This window comes from Monodelphis domestica, chromosome 3 (assembly GCF_027887165.1).
Source record: "Monodelphis domestica isolate mMonDom1 chromosome 3, mMonDom1.pri, whole genome shotgun sequence".
Lineage (NCBI taxonomy): Eukaryota > Metazoa > Chordata > Mammalia > Didelphimorphia > Didelphidae > Monodelphis > Monodelphis domestica.
Window position 1 is genome coordinate 346599528 of NC_077229.1, and position 26076 is coordinate 346625603.

Here is a 26076-nt window from a genome sequence, read left to right on the forward strand (position 1 = left end):
CCATTCACGTTCAAAGTTATGACTGTCATTTGTGGACTCCCTGGCATTTTGATATCCTTCCCTAATTCTAACCTTTCTTCTTCAGCTCTACCTTTTAGTCCAGTGATTTACTTTAAATCAGTCCCCCTTGTCCCCTCCCTTGATATGTTTCCCTTTCTAGTCCCTCCCTTTTTGTTCCCTCCCCCTCCCCCCTCTCTTTCCCTCCCTTTTTGTTCTCCCTCTCCCCCTCCCCCCCTTGGTTTTCCCTTCTCCTTACCCTTGTTGGGTAAGATAGAATTCAAGATCCCAATGGATCTGGATGTTTTTCCCTCTCAGAGTTGATTTCCCTGAGATTGAGGTTTAAGTAAACCCCCCCCCCCCTCTCTTCCTCTCCTTCTTATAGGAGTTTTCTTCCCCTCCCCTTCCCATGTGAATCTTTGTGTGAGAACCATTATTCTATTTGGTCTTTCTTTACCCCCTATTTATACATTATATTTTCCCCACATGTTAGTATACATAGATTGATATAAATGTAGTCCTTATAGAAGAGAGTTTGAGTAAAAGAAGAAGATAACATTTTTCCACTTTCCTTAATATTTACCTTTTCAGGTATTCCTTGTTCTTTGATTTTCGGTATCAAACTTTCCACAGAGCTCTGGTCTTTTCTTTGCAAAAACTTGGAAGTCTTCTATTTTGTTGACTGCCCATACTTTCCCTTGGAAGTAGATAGTCAGTTTTGCTGGGTAGCTGATTCTTGGTTGGAGACCCAGCTCTCTTGCCTTTCTGAAAATCATGTTCCATGCCTTACGATCATTCAGAGTAGAACTTGCAAGGTCTTGTGTGACCCTGATTGGCATTCCTTTATATCTAAATTGTCTTTTTCTGGCTTCTTGTAAGATTTTTTCTTTTGCTTGAAAGCTTTGGAATTTGGCAGTTACATTCCTGGGAGTTGTCTTTTGGGGATTTAGTGAAGAGGGTGTTCTGTGAACTCTTTCAATGCCTGTATTGCCCTCTTGTTCTAGGATCTCTGGGCAATTTTCTTTGATTATATCTTGTATTACAATGTCGAGTTTGCTGTTTATTTCTGGCTTTTCTGGTAGTTCAATTATTCTTAAATTGTCTCTTCTCCCTCTATTTTCCAAGTCTGTCACCTTGTCAGTGAGATATTTTATGTTCTCTTCTAATTTCTTGGTCTTTTGGCTTTGCTTTATTAATTCTTGCTCTTTGTCTTCGAGTTGCCTAATTCTGACCTTTTGTGCCTGGTTTTCCTTTTCAGTTTCATCACACCGGTTTTGTAGATGCATGGATTTCTTTTGCATTATTTCCCACTTTTCCTCCCAGAAGGCTTCCATCTTTTTGATCCTTTCCAAATCAAATTCTTCATGGGTTTGTGGAGAGTTTCCATTTCCTTTGGAAGGTTTTGGAGCATTTGCTTGTGTTTCCTCTTCTATCTCCTCTGTATTTTGTATTTTTGCTTCATAAAATATGTCCAAAGTTGCCCCCTTCTTCTTGTTTTTCTTGGAATTTTGGGGCTTTTGTGCTTCTGTGGAGTTTGCCATCTCTATCTGAGTGGGGAGGACTAGCTTTTCTTATCTCTGTCTGATGTTCAGAGGTTTTAGCCCCAGGCAGATTGTCTGTTCTATGCAGTTGTTGTTCTGTCTTCCCGGGGAAGCCAGGAATTGCTGGTGTTTCCATGTTACTGCCCTCCTCAGTTCCCTCCCAATGCTTCTTCATTGCCTTACTTCCATGCTCTGAGCCTGGCTTGGCCCTTTCCGCGGGGTGTTTGTTTCTGTGCCTTGGCCAGCCAGAAGAGCCAGCACTCTGAGGGGGGATGGGCCATGGCTTCCAGGAGCTCCGAGGGCCCCTGATAGGATTAGCTTTTTCTGGGTTGAACTGAGTATGCCCTGAGGCAGGGACCTTCCGTGAGACTCGGATGGAAGGATCCAACCAGAGGGTTACAAGCTCCCCCCATCTCTCTCTGTTTCCCTGCTGTTTGTGTTAGGTGCCCCCTCGTCTGAGTCAGGTTGTTTTCAGGAAGCCATCTTCAGAATAGCCAGCCCTGAGGCTCTGAGGTTCCCTCTGCTGCCTTGGACTCGGCTCTCTGGATTGGGGGGGATGGGTCCTGGGACCTTCCTTCTGCCTACCCCTTAGGTCCGAGTGATCTCGGGTTCTGGCTTTTGGAGAGGTCGTACCTTTTGATCCAGGTCCAGGAGGAGGATTCCCAGGGTTTATGCTGTTGTTTGTTTTGAATTTCGGTGCCCTAGGAGCATATAGTTTGAGTTAGGTAGGGAAGGGTTTCCGGAGATCTGAACTTTAGCTTTCTCTAAGCCGCCATCTTGACTGGAAGTCCCAGATGATAGAATTTAGGAAGGAAAACACTCAAATGTTTGAGTATTTACATATTAGATAGTAAATCCTTTCTTTTAATGAATCAGAAATAATCCTTGGTAATACAGAAGCTAATGAAGTTTGTTTTTCTGTCAATTGAAACAAACTCATCTTCCTTCTTTCTTAAAGATTTTGCTTATCCTTAGGTGTCTAGTCATCCTGTTGACCAACCAGAGCTAAAATAGTTTATCCTACTCTGGGCATTATTTTCTGAGTGGAATATCTTTTCCCCTCCTAATAATCTCTGATTGACCCCATCTGTTCTGATCATCTTCGTCAGAACCCTCCCTACTTTCTGATAAGTTACCTGGCTGGAGTTTCGTTAGCATTTCAATTACCCTCTACCCCCATTTCCTTCTTTATTCTCTTTGTTCATAAACAAATTATGTAATGTCCAGAACTAGTCTGTGCTCTAAAGTATGTCATACTTTTTTTTATAAACCCTTACCTTCCACCTTGGAATCAATACTGTGTATTGGTTCCAAGGCAGAAGTGTGGTAAGGGCTAGGCAATGGGGGTCAAGTGACTTGCCCAGGGTCACACAGCTGGGAAGTGTCTGAGGCCAGATTTGAACCTAGGACCTCCCATCTCTAGGCCTGACTCTCAATCCACTGAGCCACCCAGCTGCCCCCATGAAGTATGTCATTCTTAAGAAGGAACAGAACAAGAGAGATTTTTTTTTCTCTGCATGTAAAATTAAGATTTCCCCCTTTTTTGAAAATTTCTGTGCTATTATGTTTATTTCTTGAGCTGGATTAGATTAAATTTTACTGGGAGGACTAACTCATAAGAATTATTTACATTTTATTGTCAATACAGTAGGACCTTGTTTTTACTGACCCTTTGTTCCAAGACCCTTTGCATAAGTTGAAAATCCTGCATAATAGCAAACCCCATTATTTAATAAATATTTCTTAAATGAACATGCTTCAACACTTTGCTACTTTTTTTAGGCTTATCAGAACTGCCAGCATCACTACTCCTGTACTTTGGGGCCATTATTAATAAATAGCATTAATGAAATAAAAGGAAGCATTGCTCTGATGTGGACATGACTTGTTGCAAGGGGGATCTCTGGACATAGACTGATGCTGGAGCTAATGTTTGACATAGAACAATGTAGTGAATCACTAACATTTCTCAGAATGAGAATGAGCATATTGTGCATATTTCTGCAAGATCTTATGTTACTTGGGAAACTGGAGTGGATTTAGCTGTATAATAGCATATATCTGAATTTATGTGTGTTAAGTCTTTATAAAACAAGATTATACTGTAATACTTATACTTGCTAGAATGGAAAGAATACTGAAGTTTTGACTCAGAAAAGATTTGGGTTAGACAACTTCCTATACTTGCATGACTCTTCTAGCCATATCATGAGTCTTCCTGACCTTTCAGTTTTCTCATCTGGAAAATGGGAATAATACTAATAGTACCTTCATCATAAGATGAAGGACTAATGATCTATGTAAAGTGCTTTGCAAAATTTGGTGGCCTCTATAAATGTGCTTATTATTATAATATCTTGAAATAAATTTTATTTTTAAATAATTCTTTTTTTGAAGGCATATAGATTTAAAAAACTAAAGAATGTATAAGGGGGTAGAAATGTGATGGGTTAAAATGTTGGACTGGATTATTTAAGAATAGGGTCGCCAGGAATTTAATTCCAAAGAGATTTATTTTAACAATATATTTATAAAATTATAAGAATGAAAGTAAGAACAGTCAGAGATAAAATAGGGTAAGATATCTAGCCTAAGCACTAGATATTTTGCACTGGCCCTGGGCTCAACCCAGGCCTTGAGCCGAGGACCAGGGGATTCAGAGGGACTCTCTCAAGAGGGTAGGTCTCTCCTGAGTCTAGTCCCTTCAGAAAATCCAAGGAAAGGGAGTTAGCCTTTCACTCACCACATGTCAGTTTAAGACAGTCTGAGATCTCAATCCGAACTCCTCCAAAGTCAAGCCAAAGATGAAAGGCCCAAGCTACTCACAGAAGTTCTTAGCATTTTTAAAGATCATTTCTTTTCGTCACTTCCTGTGACTTCATTTTATGTGTACTAGTTACAGCTAAAGCTTTTGCTTAGGACTGCTCATGGGGCAGTCAGTCGATTCTGATTCGTTACCCACTATCGCACAGGTGGGTCACAGACCTCCCCACTCAAGTGTGAGTGGAGTGTATATGCTATTGGTGATTAAATCTAAAAATGGGAAGGGTAGAGTTAATTTAATTTTTACAAATGGTATCGAATATATACCAATGGTTACACCTCTCATCTATTTTTTCATTTAAAAAAAATCTTTTAAAATGCAAATATTATGAAATCTCCTGGCTTTGTATAGGAAGAAGTATGTTGTATAAGACAGTGATGAATTAGCCTAGCATCACAGCTGGATTGGCTGACTAATTAGGAATAAGCCCAGGATTTTGAATTAAAATTAGCTTTTATTGCTTTGCTCAACCCTCTTCCTTCCATCAAATAATATCCATGAATATGTGCGTTAGATCATAGAATTTAGAGCTATAAGGGACCTCAGAACTCATCTAACACAATGCCCTTATTTTACCTGGTAGAAAATTGAGGACTAGAGAGGCGAGAATTATCTATAGTCACACGAGTCATACATGGCAAAGCAAGGTGTTCATGACTATAATCCCAGAATATTTTCTGTTATGCCAAATGACACTCTTCCTTACCAAATGCATTTTGGACACTTAGAGTAAGTAAGATTATGAGATAGGATGAATTTTCTTGAATTACTCAGTTAGCAAGCATTTATTAAAACATCTGCTATTTGTCAGGCATTGTGCTATACTTATGGTATATAAAACAAACTAGATTGTACCTTCACTCAGTTTGTAGTCATTGGGAGGGGAGGAGTAGTGGGCAAAAGAAATGTACTCTATCTACCTACCTACCTATCTATCTTTCTGTCTCTCTGTTGTTTATCTATTCACATATTCAAGATATTAGTGTACTTTTAAGGTATTAAAGCTCTATCTGTTTTATCATGTGTACATGCATAATTTTGGGGAAGGTACTAATAGCTAAGATGATCAAGAAAGACCTTATGTAAAAAGTGGTTGGCATTTGACCTGAGTTTTGAAGGAAACTAGGGATCTGGGTGGAAAGTAATAGAGAGTGATGGAATGTCTTGAGGGAAAATGTTAAGGTCAATTTGGATGGACAGTAAGATGTGGGAAGGGAAATACTGTGTAATATGTTTGGAAATGTCTGTTGGGAAAGGGTTTGAATGCCAAATAGACAAGTTCATATTTTATCTTTGAGGTAGTAGGGAGCCACTGAATTTTAAACAGGGAATTGTCAGGCTGGTGCTTTTGCCTCAGGCAAACACAATTAATAGTGTGTTTCAGTAGGTACGAGGAGTGATGAGTTCCTTGAGTGTGGCCATGTGAGTAAAGAGAGGGAGATAGATGCTCAAGGTAACCAGATATATGGGATAAGGTAGAGTGAGTAGTAAAGGAGATTGCAAACCTGGTAAGTGGAAGAAAAGTGATGTGGACAGAAACGGGGACGTTTGGAAGAAGGAAGGCTTTGAAGAGGAGAGCAAACAATGTTTTAGACATTTTGAGTTTAAGATGCTTTTGGAACAGTGTTGGCAAACCTTTTAAAGATGAAGCCATGCTGTCTCCCCCTCTCCCAACCAAGTGCCATGGGCACCCCGACCCTCCTTTATCCCACACAGGGGAAGGAGGAAGCACTCCCATTGGGCTACTGGGTAGAGGAGCAGGGGAATTGACAAAAGGCCTTAGTGAGTGCATAGAGGGGTAAGGGGGGTGGCCTGAGGTCTCCACTCCCCTCTAGCTCTGCTGCCTGTGAGCCACACACCTTCCCCCGCCCACTCTTATTGGACTACTGGGCAGTAAGATAGGTGAAGTAAAAAAATGCTGTCAGGCATGATGGAGAGGGGGAAGGGAGCAGCACTGTCCCAGTCCTCTGCCTTTCTAGTAATGGACTTGGGTAGGGAAGGTGGGGGTGCATATTCACAGAGCTAGTGCTCTGCATGCCCCTTTGGCATCTGTGCCATAGGTTTGCCATCACTATTATAGGACTTCCACATTGAAATATCCAATAGATAGTGATATGAGACTAGAGCTCTGAAGAGAGATTAGAAACTGAATATATTCATCTGTGTAAAGATAATACTTATATTTAATATATAATGAAGTCACTAAATGAGGGAGTATAATAGAAAGGAGAGGAGAGAAGTCTAGGGCAGACTAGCAGTGGAGCCAGTTGGGTAGGGTCATGATATAGATATTGATCCAGCAAATGAGCCCAAAAAAGTATAGTCAGACAAGAAAACAAAGGGAGAGCAATGTCATTAAGACGTAGAGAAGAGAGAAAGAGTCCTTAGAAGGAGAGTTTGGTGAGTCATGCAATATGCTGTAGGGAGTCCAAGAAGGATAAAGATAATATGTATCAAGTATGAGAGCATTAATAAAATATAAAGAAAATCTTTTACAAGCTTTAAAAAGTGAGATAAAGACTTTTTTTTAATTACATGAAAAAAAATAAAGTTAGGAAATCATAAAAATCCTAAATAAACATATAAATTTAGAAGGGCTTTTTAGAGGGGCAGCCTAGGTAGCACAGTGGATAGTGAGGCTGGAGGCAGGAAGTCCTGAGTTCAAATGCAGCCTCAGACACTCCCTAGTTTTGTGACCCTAGACAAGTCACTTAACCCCAGTTGCTTATCCCTTACTGCTTTTCTATCTGGGAACAGATACTTAGTATAGATTCTGGGACAGATGGTAAGGTTGTTAAAAATGTTGGGGGGGGGGTGCAGGGGGTCCTTAGACCAAGTGCATACTGCTTTAAAGTTACATCTTCTGCTTATTATGATAACTCATATTTCTTTAACTTTGGGGGTGGAGGCAGCACTGTGATCCTATTGGTATCTCAGAAAGCTCTCTCAGTAAACAGGGAAACATTTTACAAAAGCAGCTGGGCAGCTTATTTAGTTTTAGAGTGTGGCCTGGCTGTCACTGAGTGGTCAAAAGGACTAGCCCAGGATCACAGAGGCTATATATGTCAGAGGTCCTTCTGTTTCTGAAGCCATCTTTCTCAACATGACTCTTCTCTTGCAAATAGTCCCACTGTTCCTGACATCAATTAACTCCTCTATCTGTGGCTTTTATCATGCTATTTACCTAGTCCTGGAATTGTCCACTTCTACCTTTTCATTTAAATCCTCCCCATCCTTTAAGGCCTTAGTGATTTCTCCCCTCATATGAAATCTTGAGGTCTTATTGCAGGTATAACCCATTCCACAATATTAAGTTTTAGATACACACATATATATATAAATATATGTATTAAACTTGCATCATAGAAGTCTAATAAAAGATATATATGTTACTTCGGTATTCTTTACTGGAATGTTAATTCTAGGATCTTTTTGAAAATCTCTTTTGCTAAAAGAGATGATACAGCCCAGGTATATAATGCAACTTAATTATTTTTAGAATTAGATCTGATAATGATAGCACCTCAAATTTATATGACTCAAATTTTCAAGATGCTTTCACATCTGTCACCTTGCTTTATCACCACTTAGTACAAAATTGGAGCAGGATGTAGCTTGTCCTGCTGCCTTAGATCAAGTGGTTCCAAAGTGGAGGCCATAGCTAACTGGGGGAAGGCATTACCATGACCCTAAAAGATGTGTAATAAGCAAATCATAAGATGAGAAGATAGCTTTTGAATCTCATGTTTCCCCATGATAATTAATTGTGGTCAACTACAATACAACTACTCCATACCCTTTACTCATTATAATTAATCCCTGCCTTTACCTATGTCTCTCCTGTCTTCATCCATCTTTACCCCTCAAAGCCGTTATAACCTAACCAAGATTCAGGCATTCAAAGCATCTTACACAGATAAAATTCCTTTTCCCTTCAAGTATTCCCCACACTCTGCTCCCTCTGATCCTAGATCACTTAATGACTGATAGTAGTCTCAAGCAGCCCCTATGCACCCAATTCCTTGTAAAAAAGCCACTCTGTTCCCCATTTTTTTTGCAGTACACAGTAAGCTATATAGTATGAGTCCCTATTGATGGGTTGCTCTCTTTGGAAAACATAAAGCTTTATATAACCATTATCTGTTATTATTTTTTAAATAATACAATCTTTCCCTAATTTCCCTATTTCTGTTAAAGGTCGCCTCAGTATCACAGCTTCCTCATCCTTGATTCCTTACTCAACTGAAACTGCCTGCTCTCTTCAAAAATATTAATGATTTTTTTAATTGCCAAATCTGACTACCTTTTCCCAGTCATCATCATTCTTGACCTCTCTATGGCATTTGACTCTTGCTCATATTTCTTTCATGGACACTTACCTTATTTGCCCTGGCTTAATGAAAATGATGTATTATTTGTTTAAACCTCCTATCTGCATACTTGAAAAACTTAGAGGCAGAATTTTTTTCTTACCATTCTAAATATCTTCCAAATGAAAAGTTTCTGAACCCATTTGTTAAAAATGCAAAATACAACAGCATTTGATTGGTTTTCAAGAATGACTGATTGAAATCATGGAAGATGGAAATTTACTAGCTGCATTTTAACAAAGACCTTTGCATAATTGGTAGATAGGAATGAAAAATAAGTATCATGATTTAGTAAGCACAGGCAACGATGAATTTCTTCCATTTGGATCTACGCGTTTTTGTCATGTATCTTCTTCAACTGTGACAACCATTAAAGCCAAATATCAAAATAAACAGAACTTAGAACTAGACCCGTGAATTGCCATATCACAAATTATTAAAATATAACTTAAATATGAAACAGCCTATCATGTCATTCTCAACAAAATATTATCTTTCAGTGACAGCAAGTAGGTTTTTCTACTAGCAAAGTAATATTTACAAAATATTTTATTTTTATCTTTATGTAACTTTTAGAATATAGAATTATTCATGGAATAGTATCAGGTACATGATTTATAAAAATGTAAATATTCAGAATGAAGTTTTTTCAGATGAGAGTAGCTGATCAAAACTGGTTTGAAGACCACCGCCTTAAATAATGTTTCCCAATTCACTGAGCTGCCCTTTTGTTATACACTGTGACTATTACATTTCCTCCATTTAAGGCTGGATCTAAGAGACTGATTCTTAAGGACAGGGGTTCAAGCATAGATGCTCACAAGGTCAAAAGTAGGGGTGCTCCCAGAATCTGAGAGAGGTGAATAAGTAAAAATAAGTGTCTGTATCACCGTGTGGCCTCTTCATGTTCTTTGCCAATATTTTTCTTTCAATGCCCTATTTTTTTTCATTTCATTTCATAATTTTATTATTTCTTTCTATTCTTTCTACCCTTCCTTTCTCCTTTTAAGACTTCATTGTTACAATATGTATGAGTCATAGTAGACTCTTTTGAATGGAAAGATCCACAGGGGTCATCTAGATGCCTTCTTGCTATAAACACTAATATTGGTAAACACCAATAGAAACATTGTTATTTACAGAGTATTATTTTCTATTTTTTAAATAAAAATATAGTATTTCTTTTATTCTGTGTCTTAAAGTAGACTTTTGTGGGATAACTTGGAAATCTAGCTACCTTTTATAGCATTGTTCCTGTGGAAAAAAATGTGTCCCAAGCCCCAAAGAAGTCATTTACAAATGAATTTTGGAGCATATTGGCAGCTAGAGATTTCCTGTTTATAGAATCATTCAACTTATAGTGAGAAGTGCATAGGAGGTGGTGAGAAGACCAATTCAGTGGAAAGATGGAGGAAGTTGGTGACAGGTAATACTTAAAGCTTATGCCCATTGGAATTGACTCAGAGAGGGAAGAACTATCAGATCCATTGAGGTAGAGAATTATATTGTGACCAATAGAGAAGTAGAAGGGTAATAAATGGGCTGGTGGGGAGGGGAGCAATACAAGGGAGAGAGAAGGATTGGGGGTAGTTTAAAAAGCACTATAATAAGAGGGCAATAAATAAGAGAGGAGGGAATTGGGAAAAGGAGTAATTTTAGGAAGGGGAAAGGGGGGAGACTGACTAAAAGCAAAAGTTGGAGGGGAAGGTAATAGGGATAACAGAAAAGGCAGAATCAAAAAAGGAAGTCAAAATGGAGGGGAATACACAGGCAGTAATTATAACTGTGAATTTGAATAGGTTGAACTCACTCATAAAAAGGAAGCAGATAGCAGAATGGATTAAAAACCAGCTACATACCTGAAGTATATAGACATATACAGGGTAAAGGTAAGAGGGTAGAGCAAAATTTACTGTGCTGTGTAAAGATAATTTTAGGGTTGTGACTTAAAATCTAAATTAATTGGTTGCCAAGGAAAAATCTCAAATAAAATACCCAAGTCAGTCTGGAAATTTATGGCAATTTTAATTAATATAGAGGGAAGGATTTAAGGAGAAAGAGGGAAGGGGATATAGGATTTCTCCCACCTGGCCTGTGCCAGGGAGAGTTCAAAATCTCTGCCGCTGGGTCTCTGAAGGAGATTAGAGGCTTCTAAGAGGATAAAGTTTGGAAAGTAAAGGAGGGAAAACTCAGTCAGAAACTCAACACTAAACCAGATAATAGCTTGTAGCCATGCTAAGATGCCAAAAGGCCCAGAACACTGCCACCAGCCAACTCTCAGCTGCCAAAGGTACCAAAGAGAGGAAGTGACATGAACTATTTAGACCTTTTACTCTTGTGTCCCCTTCTCTCAATTTTCACATCTACCAGTCACATCAGAGAGCTTTTCTCCAGGACTGCCCTTTCTTTAGTTCTCATCTTCTTTGATTAGAATATATCTTTTGAGTTACTTAACACTTCTTTGTTAAGTTCACCTTTTGTGAGCTGCTTAACCTTTTTGTGATTAATTTAACCTTTATAGTTACTTAACACCTTTTTGTATTAAGATATTAAAATAGACTTAGCTTAAAGTTCTAGCTTCACTATAAAGTAAGAACTACATACCTTCATTGTTCAATCAGGAGATTACAACTTTATCTTCACCATAAAGTAAGATCTAAGTAGGGTGGAGTAATTTAAAGTTCACAGCTGCAACTGAGACAAAGAAGGCAGGAGTAGCAGTTATGATCTCAAAGCTAAAAGCAAAACTGATCTCATTAAAGAGATAAGGAAGGTAATTACATCTTGATGAAAGGCAGTATAAATAATGAAGAAATATCAATACTCAACATATATCAACCAAATGGTACAGCATTCAGATTTCTAAAGGAGAAACTAAAGCAACTTAAGGAGGAAATAGATATTAAAACCATACTCCTGGGGGACCTCAACCTTCCCTAGATCGAACCAAAAATAAATAAGAAAGAAGTGAGGGAAGTGAATGAAATGTTAGAAAAATCAGAGATAATAGATATCTGGAGAAAAATAAATAGGAATAAAATAAGGAATATACCTTCTTTTCAGAAGCACATGGCACATATACAAAGATTGACCATGTACTAGGACATAAAACCATTAAAAACAAATGAAGGAAGGCAGAAATAATAAATGCACATTTTCTGACCATAATGTAATAAAAATTATAATAATGTCATATGGAAAGGCAGATTTAAAATTAATTGGAAATTAAATAATCTAATTCTTCAAAACTGGTAGGTCACAGAACAAATCAAAGAAACAATTACTGATTTCATTGAAGAGAATGACAATGAGCAAACAACTTATCAAAATCTATGGGATGCAGCCAAAGCAGTACTCAGGGAAATTTATATCCCTGAGTGCATATATCAACAAATCAGAGAGGGTAGAGGTCAATGAACTGGGCATGCAACTTAAAAAAACTAGAAAGAGAACAAATTAAAAATCCCTAGATAAAAACTAAATTGGAAATCTTAAAAATCAAATGAGAAATGAATAAAATTGAAAGTAAAAGAACTATTGAACTAATAAATAAGACTAGGACCTGGTACTTAGAAAAAAACAAATAAAATTGATAAAGTACTAGTTAATCTAATTTTTTAAAAAAGAAGAAAATAAAATTGATAGTATCAACGATGAAATGGGTGGCCTCACCTCCAATGAAGAGGAAATTAAGATGATTATTAAGAACTATTTTTCTCAATTATATGGCAATAAATATGACAATCTAAGTGAAATGGGTGAATATTTACAAAAATATAAATTGCCTTGATTAACAAAAGAGGAAAAAGAATACTTAAATAATCCCATCTCAGAAAAGGAAATTGAACAAGCTATCAAGGAACTCCCTAAGGAAAAAAACCCAAGGGCCAGATGTATCTCCATAAGTGAAGTCTATCAAACATATAAAGAACATCTAACCCCAATACTATATACAAACTGTCTCACAAAATAAGCAAAGAAGGACTTTTACCAAATTCCTTTTATGACACAAATATGGTATTGATTCCAAAGCCAAGCAGACTAAAAACAGAGAAAGAAAACTACAGACCAGTCTCCTTAATGAACATAGATGCAAAAACCTTAAATAGAATACTAGCAAAAAGTCTCCAGAAAGTTATCACAAGGGTTATTCACTATGATTGGGTGGGATTTATACCGAGAATTCAAGGATGGTTTAATATTAGGAAAACTATTCACATAATTGACCATATCACCAACCAAACCAACAGAAATCACATGATTATCTCAATAGATGCAGAAAAAGTCTTTGACAAAATACAACACTTGTTCCTTTTGAAAACACTAGAAAGTATAGGAATAGATGGGCCTTTCCTAAAAATAATAAACAGTATATATTTGAAATCATCAGCAAGCAACATCTACAATGGGAATTAGTTAGAAGCCTTCCCAATAAAATCAGGAGTGAATCAAGGATCCCCATTATCACCTGTATTATTTAACATTGTACTAGAAATTCTAGCAGCAGCAATTAGAGAGTAAAAAGGAATCAAAGGGATTAAAATAGGTAATGAAGAGACTCAACTCTCACTCTTTGCAGATGATATGATGGCCTACTTAAAGAATCCTAGAGAATCAACCAAAAAACGAGTGGAAATAATCAACAACTTTAGCAAAGCTGTAGGATACAAAAATAAACCCACATAAATCATCAGCATTTCTATATATTTCCAACCCAAATCAGCAGCAAGAGTCAGAAGAAAAATTCCATTTAAAATCACCCTAGATAATATAAAATATTCGGGAATCCAATTATCAAGACAAACACAGGAATTATATGAACACAACTACAAAACACTTTCCACATAATTAAAACTAGATCTAAACAATTGGAAAAACATTAATTTCTCATGGGCAGGATGAGCTAACAATAAAAATGACAATCCTACCCAAATTAATTTACTTATTCAGTGTCATACCTATCAAACTTCCAAGAAACTTTTTTATTGAATTAGAAAGAATTATAACAAAGTTTATTTGGAAGAACAAAAAGTCACGAATAACAAGGGAACTAATGAAAAATAAAATGTGAAGAACAGGGACTCAGCAGTACCAGATCTTAAACTGTACTATAAAGTAATGGTCATCAAAACAGTATGCTACTGGCTAAGAAAGAGAAGGGAGGATCAATGGAATAGACTTGGTATAAATGTCCTCAGCAAGATAGTAGATGATAAACTCAAAGATCCCAGCTTTTGGGACGAGAACCCACTCTTTGACAAAAACTGGAAAACAGTATGGGAGAGATTAGGTTTAGATCAACATCTCACTCCCTATACCAAGATAAAATCAGAATGGATAAATGACTTTAATATAAAGAGGGAAATTAGGTGAACATAGACTAGTATACCTGTCAGATCTATGGGAAAGGAAAGAATTTAAGACCAAGCAAGAGATAGAGACTATTACAAAATGTAAAATGAATAATTTTGGTTACATTAAATTAAAAAGGTTTTGTACAAGCAAAACCAATGCAACCAAAATTAGAAAAGAAGCAACAAATCTGGAAAAGATATAACAAAAATCTCTGACAACAGTCTAATTTCTTAAATTTATAAGGTGCTAAATCAATTGTACAAGAGAAGGGACATGGATAGACATTTTTTGGATAAAGAAATACAAACTATCAATGAAGCACATGTAAGAATGGGTGCATGGTAAGATTTTTGGAATTTTGGCATCAGGGTGAGGGAGAGAAAATGTTACTTGGAAAGCAAAAGATTCTGGGAAGAAAAGTGACCTGAGGTAGAGCTGGAGAATTCTAGGGGCTTCTGAACTGGGCCCTTGACCTGACAGGACCTGTTCTGGGCTGAGTATTTACTGAAAGCCACCTGAGAGGATCCTGTTCCTACATTCAAGCTTACTAGAGATCTTTCTTCAATATGATTTCTCCAACTCCTTCTTAACTGAGAAGAAGATATCTCAAACCGCAAAGGGGGGCTGTGGACTCTCAGGGGGAAACAGCCCAGCTCCCTTGCCCTTCCAATCTACTAGCACCTATCCCTTGGTAGTTTCTTAGGCCAGTTAGTTAAATAAAATTATAGTGGGGTTATTTAATTGGGGAAATGGGCCAGAGAAGCTTAATGTTGCAAAATCCTTGCTCCCCAGGTGAGGAACCAGGTAGAGAACATTAGGGTAACCATAATACCCACCTTCCTTCACCCAGCTTACTTAAGATCCTTCATTAAAACCTTTATAAAGCAGTCAGACTTTGCTAAGCCTCTTGATATAGGTTTGAAAGGTTATATGATACAAGAACAATAGAGAGTTATTTGAGCCAACCCCCTCTGAGCTAAAGCCTGCGCTGGAATTTGCCTCTAGATCCTCTCTGTGGGAGAGGAACTGAGAACATCTTTAGGTTTAGTTGGTAGGGGAAGCCTGTCTTCAGTTCCCCTCCAGTCATTTCCTCAGAGAACCTAGTGCTGCAACTGAGAACTGCCTCCCTCAAGGAGGAGAAAGGGAAACAGATGCTAGCTTCAGTCAAGCTTTGACTTTCTCATATACTGATCCTGCTCCATAAATGCTCTAAACTCCACTGAAACACCATCATAATCAGTGGAAAGAACCTTTATTTTCACCTAAGGAACCACCATTTTTACACACATGAAAAAGTGTTCTAAATCTCTCATGATTGGAGAAATGCAAATCAAAACAACTCTGAGGTACCACCTCACACCTAGCAGATTGTCCAATATGACAGTAAAGGAAAGTGATAAATGTTGGAGGAGCTGTGGCAAAATGGGGACACTAATGCATTGCTGGTGGAGTTGTGACTTGATCCTACCATTCTGAAATGCAATCTGGAACTATGCCCAAAGGGCTTTAAAAGACTGTGTGCCCCTTGATCCAGCTATACCACTGTTGGGTTTGTACCCCAAAGAGATAATAAGGAAAAATACATGCACAAAAAATATTTATAGCCACTCTCTTTGTGGTGGCAATAAATTGGAAAATGAGGGGGTGTCCATCTATTGGAGAGTGGCTGAACAAACTATGGTATCTGATGGTGATGGAATACTATTGTGCTGACAGTAATAAAGAAATGGAGGAATTCCATGTGAAACAGAACGACCTCCAGGAATTGATGCAGAGCAAAAGGAGCAGAACCAGTAGAACATTATACACAGATACAATCGAATATAATGGACTTCTCTACTAGCAGCAATGCAATGATCTAGGACAATTCTAAGGGACTTATGAGAAAGAATGCTATCCCCATCCAGAGAAAGTACCGTGGGAGTAGAAACACAGAAGAGAAAGATATGATTGATCACAACATTTGATGGGGATATTATTGGAAATGTTTACTTTAATTGATCACTCTATTACAAATATTGATAATATGTAAATAGGTTTTGAACAATGAGACGTGTAAAAAAATAAAAAAGAAAAACATTTACTTCTGCTTCATTGACTATTCTGAAGTCTTTGACTTTGATAACAACAATAGTGGCAAGTCCTCAAAAGAGATAGAAATACCAGATCATCTTCCTTGTCCCTAGATGGACGTATTTGTAGGTCTAGAAGCAACAATTAGAACCAAACATGAAACAATTAATGTTTTAAGATTGGAAAAGGAGTCCTTAAGTCCATTATTTATTCAACTTATATGCAAAGTTCATCACAGAAAATGCCAGGCTGGATGAATCAAAAGCCAGAATCAAGGTTCAGGGGAAATATTAACAATTCAGGTATACAGATAATATCCCTGATCAGAAAGCGAAGAATTAAGGAATTACTCAAAGAGGAGAGTACAAAAGCTGGTTTGAATTTTAACATCAAAACCCTAAAATCTTGGCAATTGGTCCCATTGCTTCCTGCCAAATTGAGGGAGAAGAAATGGAAGCAATACCAGATTTTATATTCTTGGGTTAAATTATCACGGCAGATGGTGGCCACAGCCATGAAATTAAAAGACACTTGAGCCTTCAAAGGAAAACCATGGCAAATCTGGAAAGCATACTAAAAAGCAGAGACCTCACCTTGCTGACAGTTTTGTATTGTCAAAGGTGTGGTTTTTCTACTAGCAATTGTAAACCTCAAATTTCCTTAGACTTATAATTGTTGAAAATTTCACCATTGGGATATTTCATACTTGGAAAATTTCTTACTGATAGTCTATTGGAATGGGAACTCCATTGGCATGGGAGGTTCCTTCTCTTCCCTTCTTAAGATTACTTTAGGACAGAAACCCTTTTGCTGAACAATGGAAAGGACTTTGACCTATGCTTGAGCATAGAACAGGAATTTCTTTGAGTCTTGATTGATTTTAGAATTGATACAATGGAGATACTCCACCCTATTCAGTCCTAATAGGATTGAGTAAGGGCTGCAGCCTAGATCAAAATTTAATTATTCCAATCTCTACCATACTCAAGTTAACAGGATTTAGAAAGGGCTGTAGCAAAGGAGTATAGATTTAATCATTTGAAAAATATGACCTTCAACAGACATGTGCAAAAGCCAGAAACCTCTGGGCGGTCCTGGGTTAAGCGAGAGCCTCCATTGACAGGGAAATTGATGAAGAGTGATTGGTAGATGTGAGGACTGAGGGGAGGCAACTTGGATGGTGTCCTTAAAGATAGGAGGGTCTGGAGACTGGAGGGAGGGGAGGATTGAGTTTTTGGTCGGTGTGGTTCCTGGGCTCTGAGAAAGCTTGCTCTGAAGGAAGCTGAAGGTGGGGGCCTCTGAGACTGTTTCTCCATTTTGGACACGTGAGTAATAGGGACTGATCTCTTTTCTTTGCCCAGCTATCTAAGGGCTTGGGCCTTTTGGCCCAGCCTATACAGAAGGGGTATTTAAGCCCTATTCCCTTCTCTCCCCTTTCTCTCTCTCTATATATATCTCTAATTCCTTTCTTGCTCCTATTGTAATTAAACTCCAAAAAAGGCTGACGGCTGACTTGAGTTTTTTCATTTAGGAATTACATAGCTGATTCCTTGGCGACCTTAAATTAATATATATCAGTCTTTTAAAGTGATTCCCTTGTAACACAATGTAGAGCTTTTAGAGTTCGATTAAAAGGACAAGTAAGTTATGCAGAATCAACGCTTTTGAATTGTGATGCTGGAGAAGACTTTGAGAGTCCTTTGGACAGCAAAGAAATCAAATCAGCCAATACTTAAATTAATTCAGACTATTCACTGGAAGATCAAATATGTTTGCCACGTAATGAGAAGACAGGACTTGCCCTGGTGAAAGATTGAAGAATAAGATGGATAGAGTGCATGGAAATGATAAACATGATCTTGGACTGATTTCATGAGATGGTAGGAGATAGATGGGTCTCTCATGCTGTGGTCCATGGGATCATGAAGAGAAGGACATGACTGAATGGCTGAAGAACAACAATCCTTAGTACCTTGTTCAGCATTTGGTTCATAGCTATATTCTGAAAAATGGTTTGTGAAATAGTCTAACTATGTGATATGTTTATCATATGTGTATATACAAACACACGTATGTATTAATTACAATGAAGTGGAGCACTTCATAAAGTGAGTCTGGACACCCACAAGTTCAATTAATGGAACCAATATTATTTATTACATACCTAATTGACCAGGGGCAACCTTTCTGGTGAAAGTTGCACCAAACTGAAGTTACAATGCAGTTTTTATAGGGAACAAGATGCAAAGAAAACAATGTTCATTATGAGACATAACCTTGATGAAGCAAGCAACCTTATCGTCTAGAAGCTAAATTGGTTGGTGGCAAGGGGTACAAGGCATTCCTTGAGTATCTTATCCTAGCTGCTGGTACTAAGGACGTTATTTTCTCATGGATGCTAACTATCTGGGTTGACTGACTTTCACAGGAAAGCTCATTTCTGATTTCTACTTTCCCAGGGGAAAAAGAGATTCTTCTGGTCAATGACTTAGTTTACCTCACTTCACATGACAAGGTGGTAAATTTTATTCAATAATAGAGATAGGGACTACACTTATGATTTCATAAGTAGAATGAACTCCCGTGTACGGAAACTCCCTCTACTTAATCCAGGTTAGCAACTTCTCTGCAATTTGTGGTTTTAGAAGGTAGCCTAGGTCACTAAAAGGTTAAGTGATTTACCCAGGCCTTTCCAGTTTCAAGCCTATTTCTCTATTTACTACATCATAGAACTTATTAATACAGATGTCACCATCTTCCATTTAAATTTTTTTCTCAAGTTTTTGCTTCAAGGTGCTACATAAGTTAAAATTAAACTGTCAAAGACAGTTAATCACCAAATGGACAAGCTATAGCCAGGGGGCCAAATATAGCCCTTGGAATGACCTAAATTTTTAAAAATATATACTTATTTTTAAATGTAAAAACCATTCTTAGCTGGAAGGACTGTACAAAAACAGATCATATATGAACCATAGTTTCCTGACCCTGTTGGCTAGTATGTTCCTTTGAAACAGATATAGTAATTTCATTTAATCACTGCATTCCAGTGTCAGGTGTGAAGACTGAGATAGAAACACTAATTTTATATATTTTATATATTTATATTTAATATATATTATAAAATATAGATATATTTTAAATTAGCATCTCATATGGTTTTATTTATAAAATTTTAGAAATAATTAGCTCATTTATAAATTTACATAATATTCATGCAATGAAGCAGTTTATTATCTTTTTAAAACCATGTAAATGATGTCAAATTTATTTTAAAGAATAATTCTAAGCTCCTGGAAATGTAGAGATTAAAGAAACTTTAGAAGATCCCTTAAGTTATGTTTATTACTTTTTTTCAGGAGCACAACAAAGAAAAATAACTAGGATCTAGGAGTACTGGGTGGAGGCTAAATTACTAATGACTGTCACTTTCCAAAAGAAATCCTACAGCCTGTAATATATGTATATATATTACATATATATATAATATATATATTAATATATATATATTTAATATATATATATTAATATATATATATATATATTTAGAGAGAGAGAGAGAGAGAGAGAGAGAGAATGGAGTCTCCCTACTGAGTCAGAACCAGAGTAAGGTAGAGGTGGAATGGAGTCAAGTAGAAAGAGAAAGGGGATGGGTTGATTTCCCTCTCTCTTCTCCCTGGCAAACCCCACTCCAGCTGCCTTCGAGATCACAAACTTCTGTTCCCTCAGACTTGGTTGAAACCAGTATGATACCAGCAGCTTCTCCCTCTCTGAGAGAAATTAACTTCCCTCCCCCTAGTCTTCAAAGTCTCCTTCCTTTCTTGGATACTATGAAGCCAGTCACTTGCTCTTATGAACAGTTGTTTAATCTAAGGGAACAAATGAAGAGTAGGGCAATTGAATTGAGGAATGAGGTATTGGGAAAGAGGGAGTGGGAGGCATCTGAAAAGGAAGGAGTTCATGGGCTTCACTGAGCTGCCAAAGGAGTCCTAGAAACAAAAGGGCCAGGAAGCCCTCTCTCCTCCAAACTCTTCATTTCAGATTTGAGAAAACTGATGCATTTCAGATTAATGTTTTCAAATGCCTAAAGTACATGGTGATTACAAAGGAAATAGATGTTGGTGAAAATAAAAATGTAATTTTTTTTAAACCTATGGCTACAAGAATAGTAAATAGCAGAACAGAGATTTGAATCCAAGTCTTTTGACTCCAGTCTAGATTTCTTTTTCCAATAGCATGCTGAGTGCTTTAAAAAAATTCACAATGCCCTAAATCACTCTTGATTAGAGAAATACAAATTAAAACAAGTCTGAGGTATTTCACACCTATCAGATTGACTAATATGAAAGAAAAGGAAAAGAATAAATGTTAGAGGGAATGTGGGAAAATTGGGACACTGATGCACTGTTGTTAAGAGTTGTGATCTGATTTAGCCTCCTGGAGATCAATTTTGATACCTTTTGATCCAGCAATACCTCTACTAGAGCCATATCCCAAAGAAATTTTTTTAAGTGTGAAAACTTAATATTAGCCTATGTCCTTTTTTTGTTTTTGTTGACACAATGAAAGTTTAAAAGGGGGATGTTACATATTGAGTTTGAAAATATTCCCTGATTGAATTTGGTTACAATTCAACCCCACCTTTTGATTGAATTAAGAACAAACCCGGGGTGCTTATCTGTCAACAGACTACTTTAATCAGGGGACATGTGCACTCTGGAGGGATGCCAGAGGCCTCCCCAGAGCTTGGAAGATGCTTTCCTCTTGTCTTATGTGATGGCCTGGCATCTAGTAGACCTGTCTCTGATCCAGACTGACATCAGAGTCCACCAAATTAGAGGAATTCATAAAAGTGATGTCACAAATAACTTAAAAAAGGATTTGGGGAAAGGAAAGAGGGCTCTTGGACTAGGAATTCAGAATGAGAAGATATTGGGCTGGCAGCTCTGGTACTTGGCAGAGGTTTGATAAGGGAACCGTCATCCACACATGACAAGAGGCCTTTTCTTTCTCCCACCCACTCTTAATTTATTTAATAAATAATTATAAATTAAGATTCTGTCTCCAGAGAATTTTAATTTTATCATAGGGAAAAGGACTTGTTTGTACAAATTATACAGTGGTAGCAAAGAATTGGATATTGAGGGGTTGTCCATCAATTGGGAAGTAGCTGAACAAGTTGTGGTATATAATTGTAATGGAATATTATTGTGCGATAAGAAATGACAAACAGAATGATTTTGGAAAAATCTGGACTTATATGAACTGATGAAAAGTGAAGTGATCAGAACCAGAAGAACACTGTACATAGTAATAGCAATATTTTTTGACGAAGAACTGTGAATGACCTATTATTCTCAGCAATGCTGAGACAATCCCAGAGACTCAGGATAAAAAAATGCAATCTGCCCTCTGAGAAAAAACTGATGGAAACTGAATGTAAATCAAAACATACTGTATTTCACTTTCTTTTTTTCCCTTCTTTTCTGTTTGAGATCTCTTCCACAAAATGACCAATATGGAAAAATGTTTTATATGATTGCACATATAAAATCTACATCAGATTGCTTACCATTTCAGGGAAGAGGAAAGGAAGGGGAGGGATTAATGAAAGGAGGGTGGGAAGGAAGGAGAGAATTTCAAAACTCAAAATTTTTTAAATGAATGATAAAAATTGTTTTTACATGTAATTGGGAGAAAACAAAATATTATTACTAAAATATTTACAATTACAGTTTTGCTCTTAAACAGTAACAGTCACTTTGCCCTTTGCTTAATTAGACAATTTTACAGTTCTGTTCTTCATTTTTTTTAAAGTTGTTTAAATTGTCATATGCATCTTTATGCACTTCCTAAAAAAAAGTAGAAGTTTGGGGAGTAGTTGTGGCTCAGTGGATTGAGAGCCAGGTTTAGAAGCAGGAGGTCCGAGATTCAAATTCAGTCTCAGATACTTCCTAGCTGTGTGACCCTAGGCAAATCATGTAACCCTCATTGCCTATACAGTATTGATCCTAAGAAAGAAGGTAAGATTTTTTTTTAAGTAGAAGCTTAGTGATGACTATCAGATTTTAAATTATTTTAAAGCAAAACAGAAGCACTCCCATGTATATTATAGTATGTGACTCATGAGAGCTTCCTAGTTTGTGTTTAGTCCCTGGTCAAAAGAAATTCAGTTTCTAGGGTTCACTGAATTTGCTATGGTTGACTTAATCATTTCAGTAGCCATTTTGTATGGTTGTTCAGTATTTTGCCAACATATAAAGTAAACTAAAGCTCATTTTTTAAAGAAGTTTTTTTTTTCCCCAGTTCTGGATATAGAGTTACTAATGAGAGCCAAACAAGTTTTATGTTGTAATAGCTCTGCAAATCCATCCTAGATTGAACACTTAAATCACAAAGCTGACACAGTTGTAAAAAGCATTTTCTCTCACCTCTCACAAATTTTTCTCTTTAAATATTTCCATCATATGCTGGAGGGGATATGGCAAAGTTGGGACATTAATGCATTGCTGGTGGAGTTGTGAATTGATCCAACCATTCTGGAGGAGAATCTGGAACTATGCCCAAAGGCCAATAAAAGACCATCTGCCCTTTGATAATGATTAAAAAGACTTGTACAAGAATATTCATAGCCAAACTCTTTGTGGTGGCAAAAAATTGGAAAATGAGGGGATGCCCTTCAATTGGGGAATGGCTGAACAAATTGTGGTATATGTTGGTGATGGAATACTATTGTGCTCAAAGGAATAATGAACTGGAGGAATTCCGTGCAAACTGGAATGACCTCCAGGAAGTGATGCAGAGTGAAAGGAGCAGAACCAGGAGAACATTGTACACAGAGACTAATACACTGTAGTGATCCTGAACAAGTCCAAGGGATTTATGAGAAAGAACACTATCCACATTCAGAGGAAAAACTGTGGGAGTAGAAACACAGAAGAAAAAATAACTGCTTGATCATAAGGGTCAATGGGGATATAGCTGGGGAATGATCATCCTAGTGCAAACGTCAACAACATAGAAATAGGGTCTGATCAAGGACACATGTAAAACCCAGTGGAATTTCATGTCGGCTACAGGAAGGGATAGGGATAGGGGAGGTAGGGAAAGAATATGGTTCTTGTAACCAAGGAATAATGTTCTAAATTGACTAAATACAATTTTCAAAAAAATAAATGTTTTCCATCATACAGCTATATTCCCTGGAATTCTGTCATTTTTCATCTTGGTTTTTAGGAAGTCCTTGAATTTTTGAATACTTATTCCTATTTTGGAATGATCAGTTTGGAATTCCTATTTGGAATTATCAATACATTAACATGAAATAAAGTCTCCTCTTTTGTCTTCTTCCATCAGTTGATTAGTCTAAGCATTGGTCCATATTTCTACTTATTATTATTATCAATATGATCATATCTGTATTTTTATGCTTTTATCTTGCCTTAATCTTTTCTTTCTCTCTTTTTTTCATCAACTCAAGGTTATCTGGCAAGATATATTGCAAAGCTGCATGAATAATCAAATGTACCCTGATTAGAAGCTCAGTTCCTACCAGAACCTTCTTTCATAGTTTTACATTCTTTTGCCCACCTGCATCATAGCTGATACATTCATATTTAATATGGTCCATTCTAATGCATTACATGTGGTTGTTGAATGAGTAACACTTGACAAGAAGGGATTTTGAATATTGATGCCTATACAATCTGAGGCACATGAATCTGTGCTTCCTTTGAGTATTTTCAATTCAATTCAACATTCATTATAGAAAAGTAGATTCCAAAGGCTAAACTTCCTTCAATGTAAGGAAATTTTTCCTTATATCTAAACACAATTCCAAATACTATAGTTTAAGGCCATTTACTCTCTTTAGGGCAGGTAGAGAATCACTAATCAGAATCAGTATCCTCTCTATAATAATTCTTAATGCACATGGAGACAATCCCTCCCCCCACCAGAAGCCTCTCTCTTCCATGCTAAATTATTTAGTATCTTTAACCTTCTCACAAGGAAAAGATAATTTTCTTTCCTTTAATCCTTTTTGCCATTTTTCTGAATCCATTCCAAGTTCTCTGTATCTCTTTGCTTTTCAAAATGAAAGCAAGGAAAAACTAAGCAGTTGTAGTGGTAAAGAGATATGCTTAAAATATTGTAAAGTAATTACTATTTTTTAGACTGTTACTAATAGAATTAATATTCTTTTAAATTATTAAATTTAGGTTTAAGCTGTCTTTAGATAAAAGCAAAGTTTTCTGATTATGGTGTGCCTCACATTTTGGAGCTTCATGAGTTATAAAATGAATTTTGTGTATTCTCAAGCAAAATGTCCCCAAAACTTTCATAGATATCTCTTATGATAATAAGGGAGTAAAGCTAATCCTGGCTATTTTATACCCACCACCTAATTAATCTTTGTCATGCACAGCTCTGATCACTATATCAATACCTCCAATTATTTCCCCACTGTATACCAAGTAAAATCCAAAATTCTTGTCCTAATATTCAAGTCCCTTCATAATATGACCTCAGCTTACCTTTCAGACCTTAGTTTCTGCATGCAATTTCCATAGCCTTTTCCTCTTAGAAATTCCCCTGGGGGTATGTGTGGAGCAGCTGGGTTGCTCAGTGGATTGAGAGCCAGGTCTAAAGATGGGAGGTCCTGGTTTCAAATCTGCCCTCAGACACTTCCAAGCTGTGTGACCCTGGGCAAGTCACTTAGTCCCCATTGCCTAGCTCTTACCATTCTTCTGCCTTAGAACCAATACACTGGAGAATATGCAGTATTGGTTCTAAGATAGAAGGTAAAGGTTTAAAAAAAAAAGAAATTTCCCTCTAATATCCTTGCAAGTCCAAAAACCACTTATAGATATTGCCTAGTCCCTTATTCAGCAGATTATTTATGACACACCTGTTATGTGTAAGGCATCATCCTTGTTTTGGGAAAGGGAAATAAACATTTCAACATGAACACTATCAAGAAAATTGCAAAGAGAGTTGAAACTATGAGAAGCTGAATCTATATGAAGATGAGCTGAAGGAAGAGAATTATTGGAGGGTGAGGGGCAACATGATAGCAGTCTTCCAATTATGATGGATTAGCACGTGGATAAAGGAGTGACCTTTTTTTTTGCTTGACCTTAGAGTATATTACTAGTAGGATAAATGCATGGAAATTACTGAGAGGCTCAGTTTCAGGAAAAACTTCCCAACAATTAGATCCAGAAACAAAGTGGGCTGTCTCAAGGGCTAATGAGTCCCCTGTCATAGGAGGCTCTTAAGCAAGTTTGTGGATGCTGAAGAGTAAATTTATGTTTCAAGAAGAATTTGAACTGGATTGTCTCTGATGTCTTTTCCAACTGAGAATCTCTGATATCCAACAAAATGACTTGAACCTCTTTCTCCTGGTGTTTTCTTCTATTCCAAACTCCCCAAGCTCATTTGATAAAATCTTTCTCAATCTATAAAGTTATTAGATGCTGTAGGTAACCTGGTGTTTGCAACATTTGACAAGTGTATTGTGTTTTTTATAGGTTACTTTCTGATTCCAGTCAGCTTGAGATTTTAGGAAAAGCAAGATCTTACCTTAAACAGAAGAAGTATCAGGAGGTGGTAAGGGTTATACATATTCCTTTATTTTTGAAAGTCTTATACATTTGGCCATTACTATCCTTGGAGAGCAGATAATAGAATTCTATTGAGCCCTGGAAAGAGAGAAGTATATGCTGTGTGACACCATATTCCTTTCTTATTGGGAAGCAAACAAATATTACATCTATTAAGTGGTTCTTTATATCTCAACTAAACTATATTATAAGATTTTTGTTTGTTAGCATTGAAACCTAACTCTCTAATGTAACGTTATTTCTATAGGAAAATACATGAGTTAAAAAAAAAAAGCAACCAGACCAGCTTGGGA

At 36.9% G+C, this 26076-nt stretch overlaps 1 protein-coding gene across 8 annotated transcripts in view; it reads left to right on the plus strand.

The window, feature by feature from the left end:
* The window catches only part of PIGN (phosphatidylinositol glycan anchor biosynthesis class N), a 246948-nt gene that overhangs the window by 111280 nt on the left and 109592 nt on the right, over positions 1 to 26076 (plus strand). For all 8 annotated transcript variants that reach the window (XM_056824243.1, XM_056824245.1, XM_056824244.1 and 5 more), the window contains one exon: positions 25691 to 25769. In XM_056824243.1, the coding sequence (XP_056680221.1) occupies positions 25691 to 25769 (79 nt within the window). The remainder of the gene's footprint in view (positions 1 to 25690; positions 25770 to 26076) is intronic.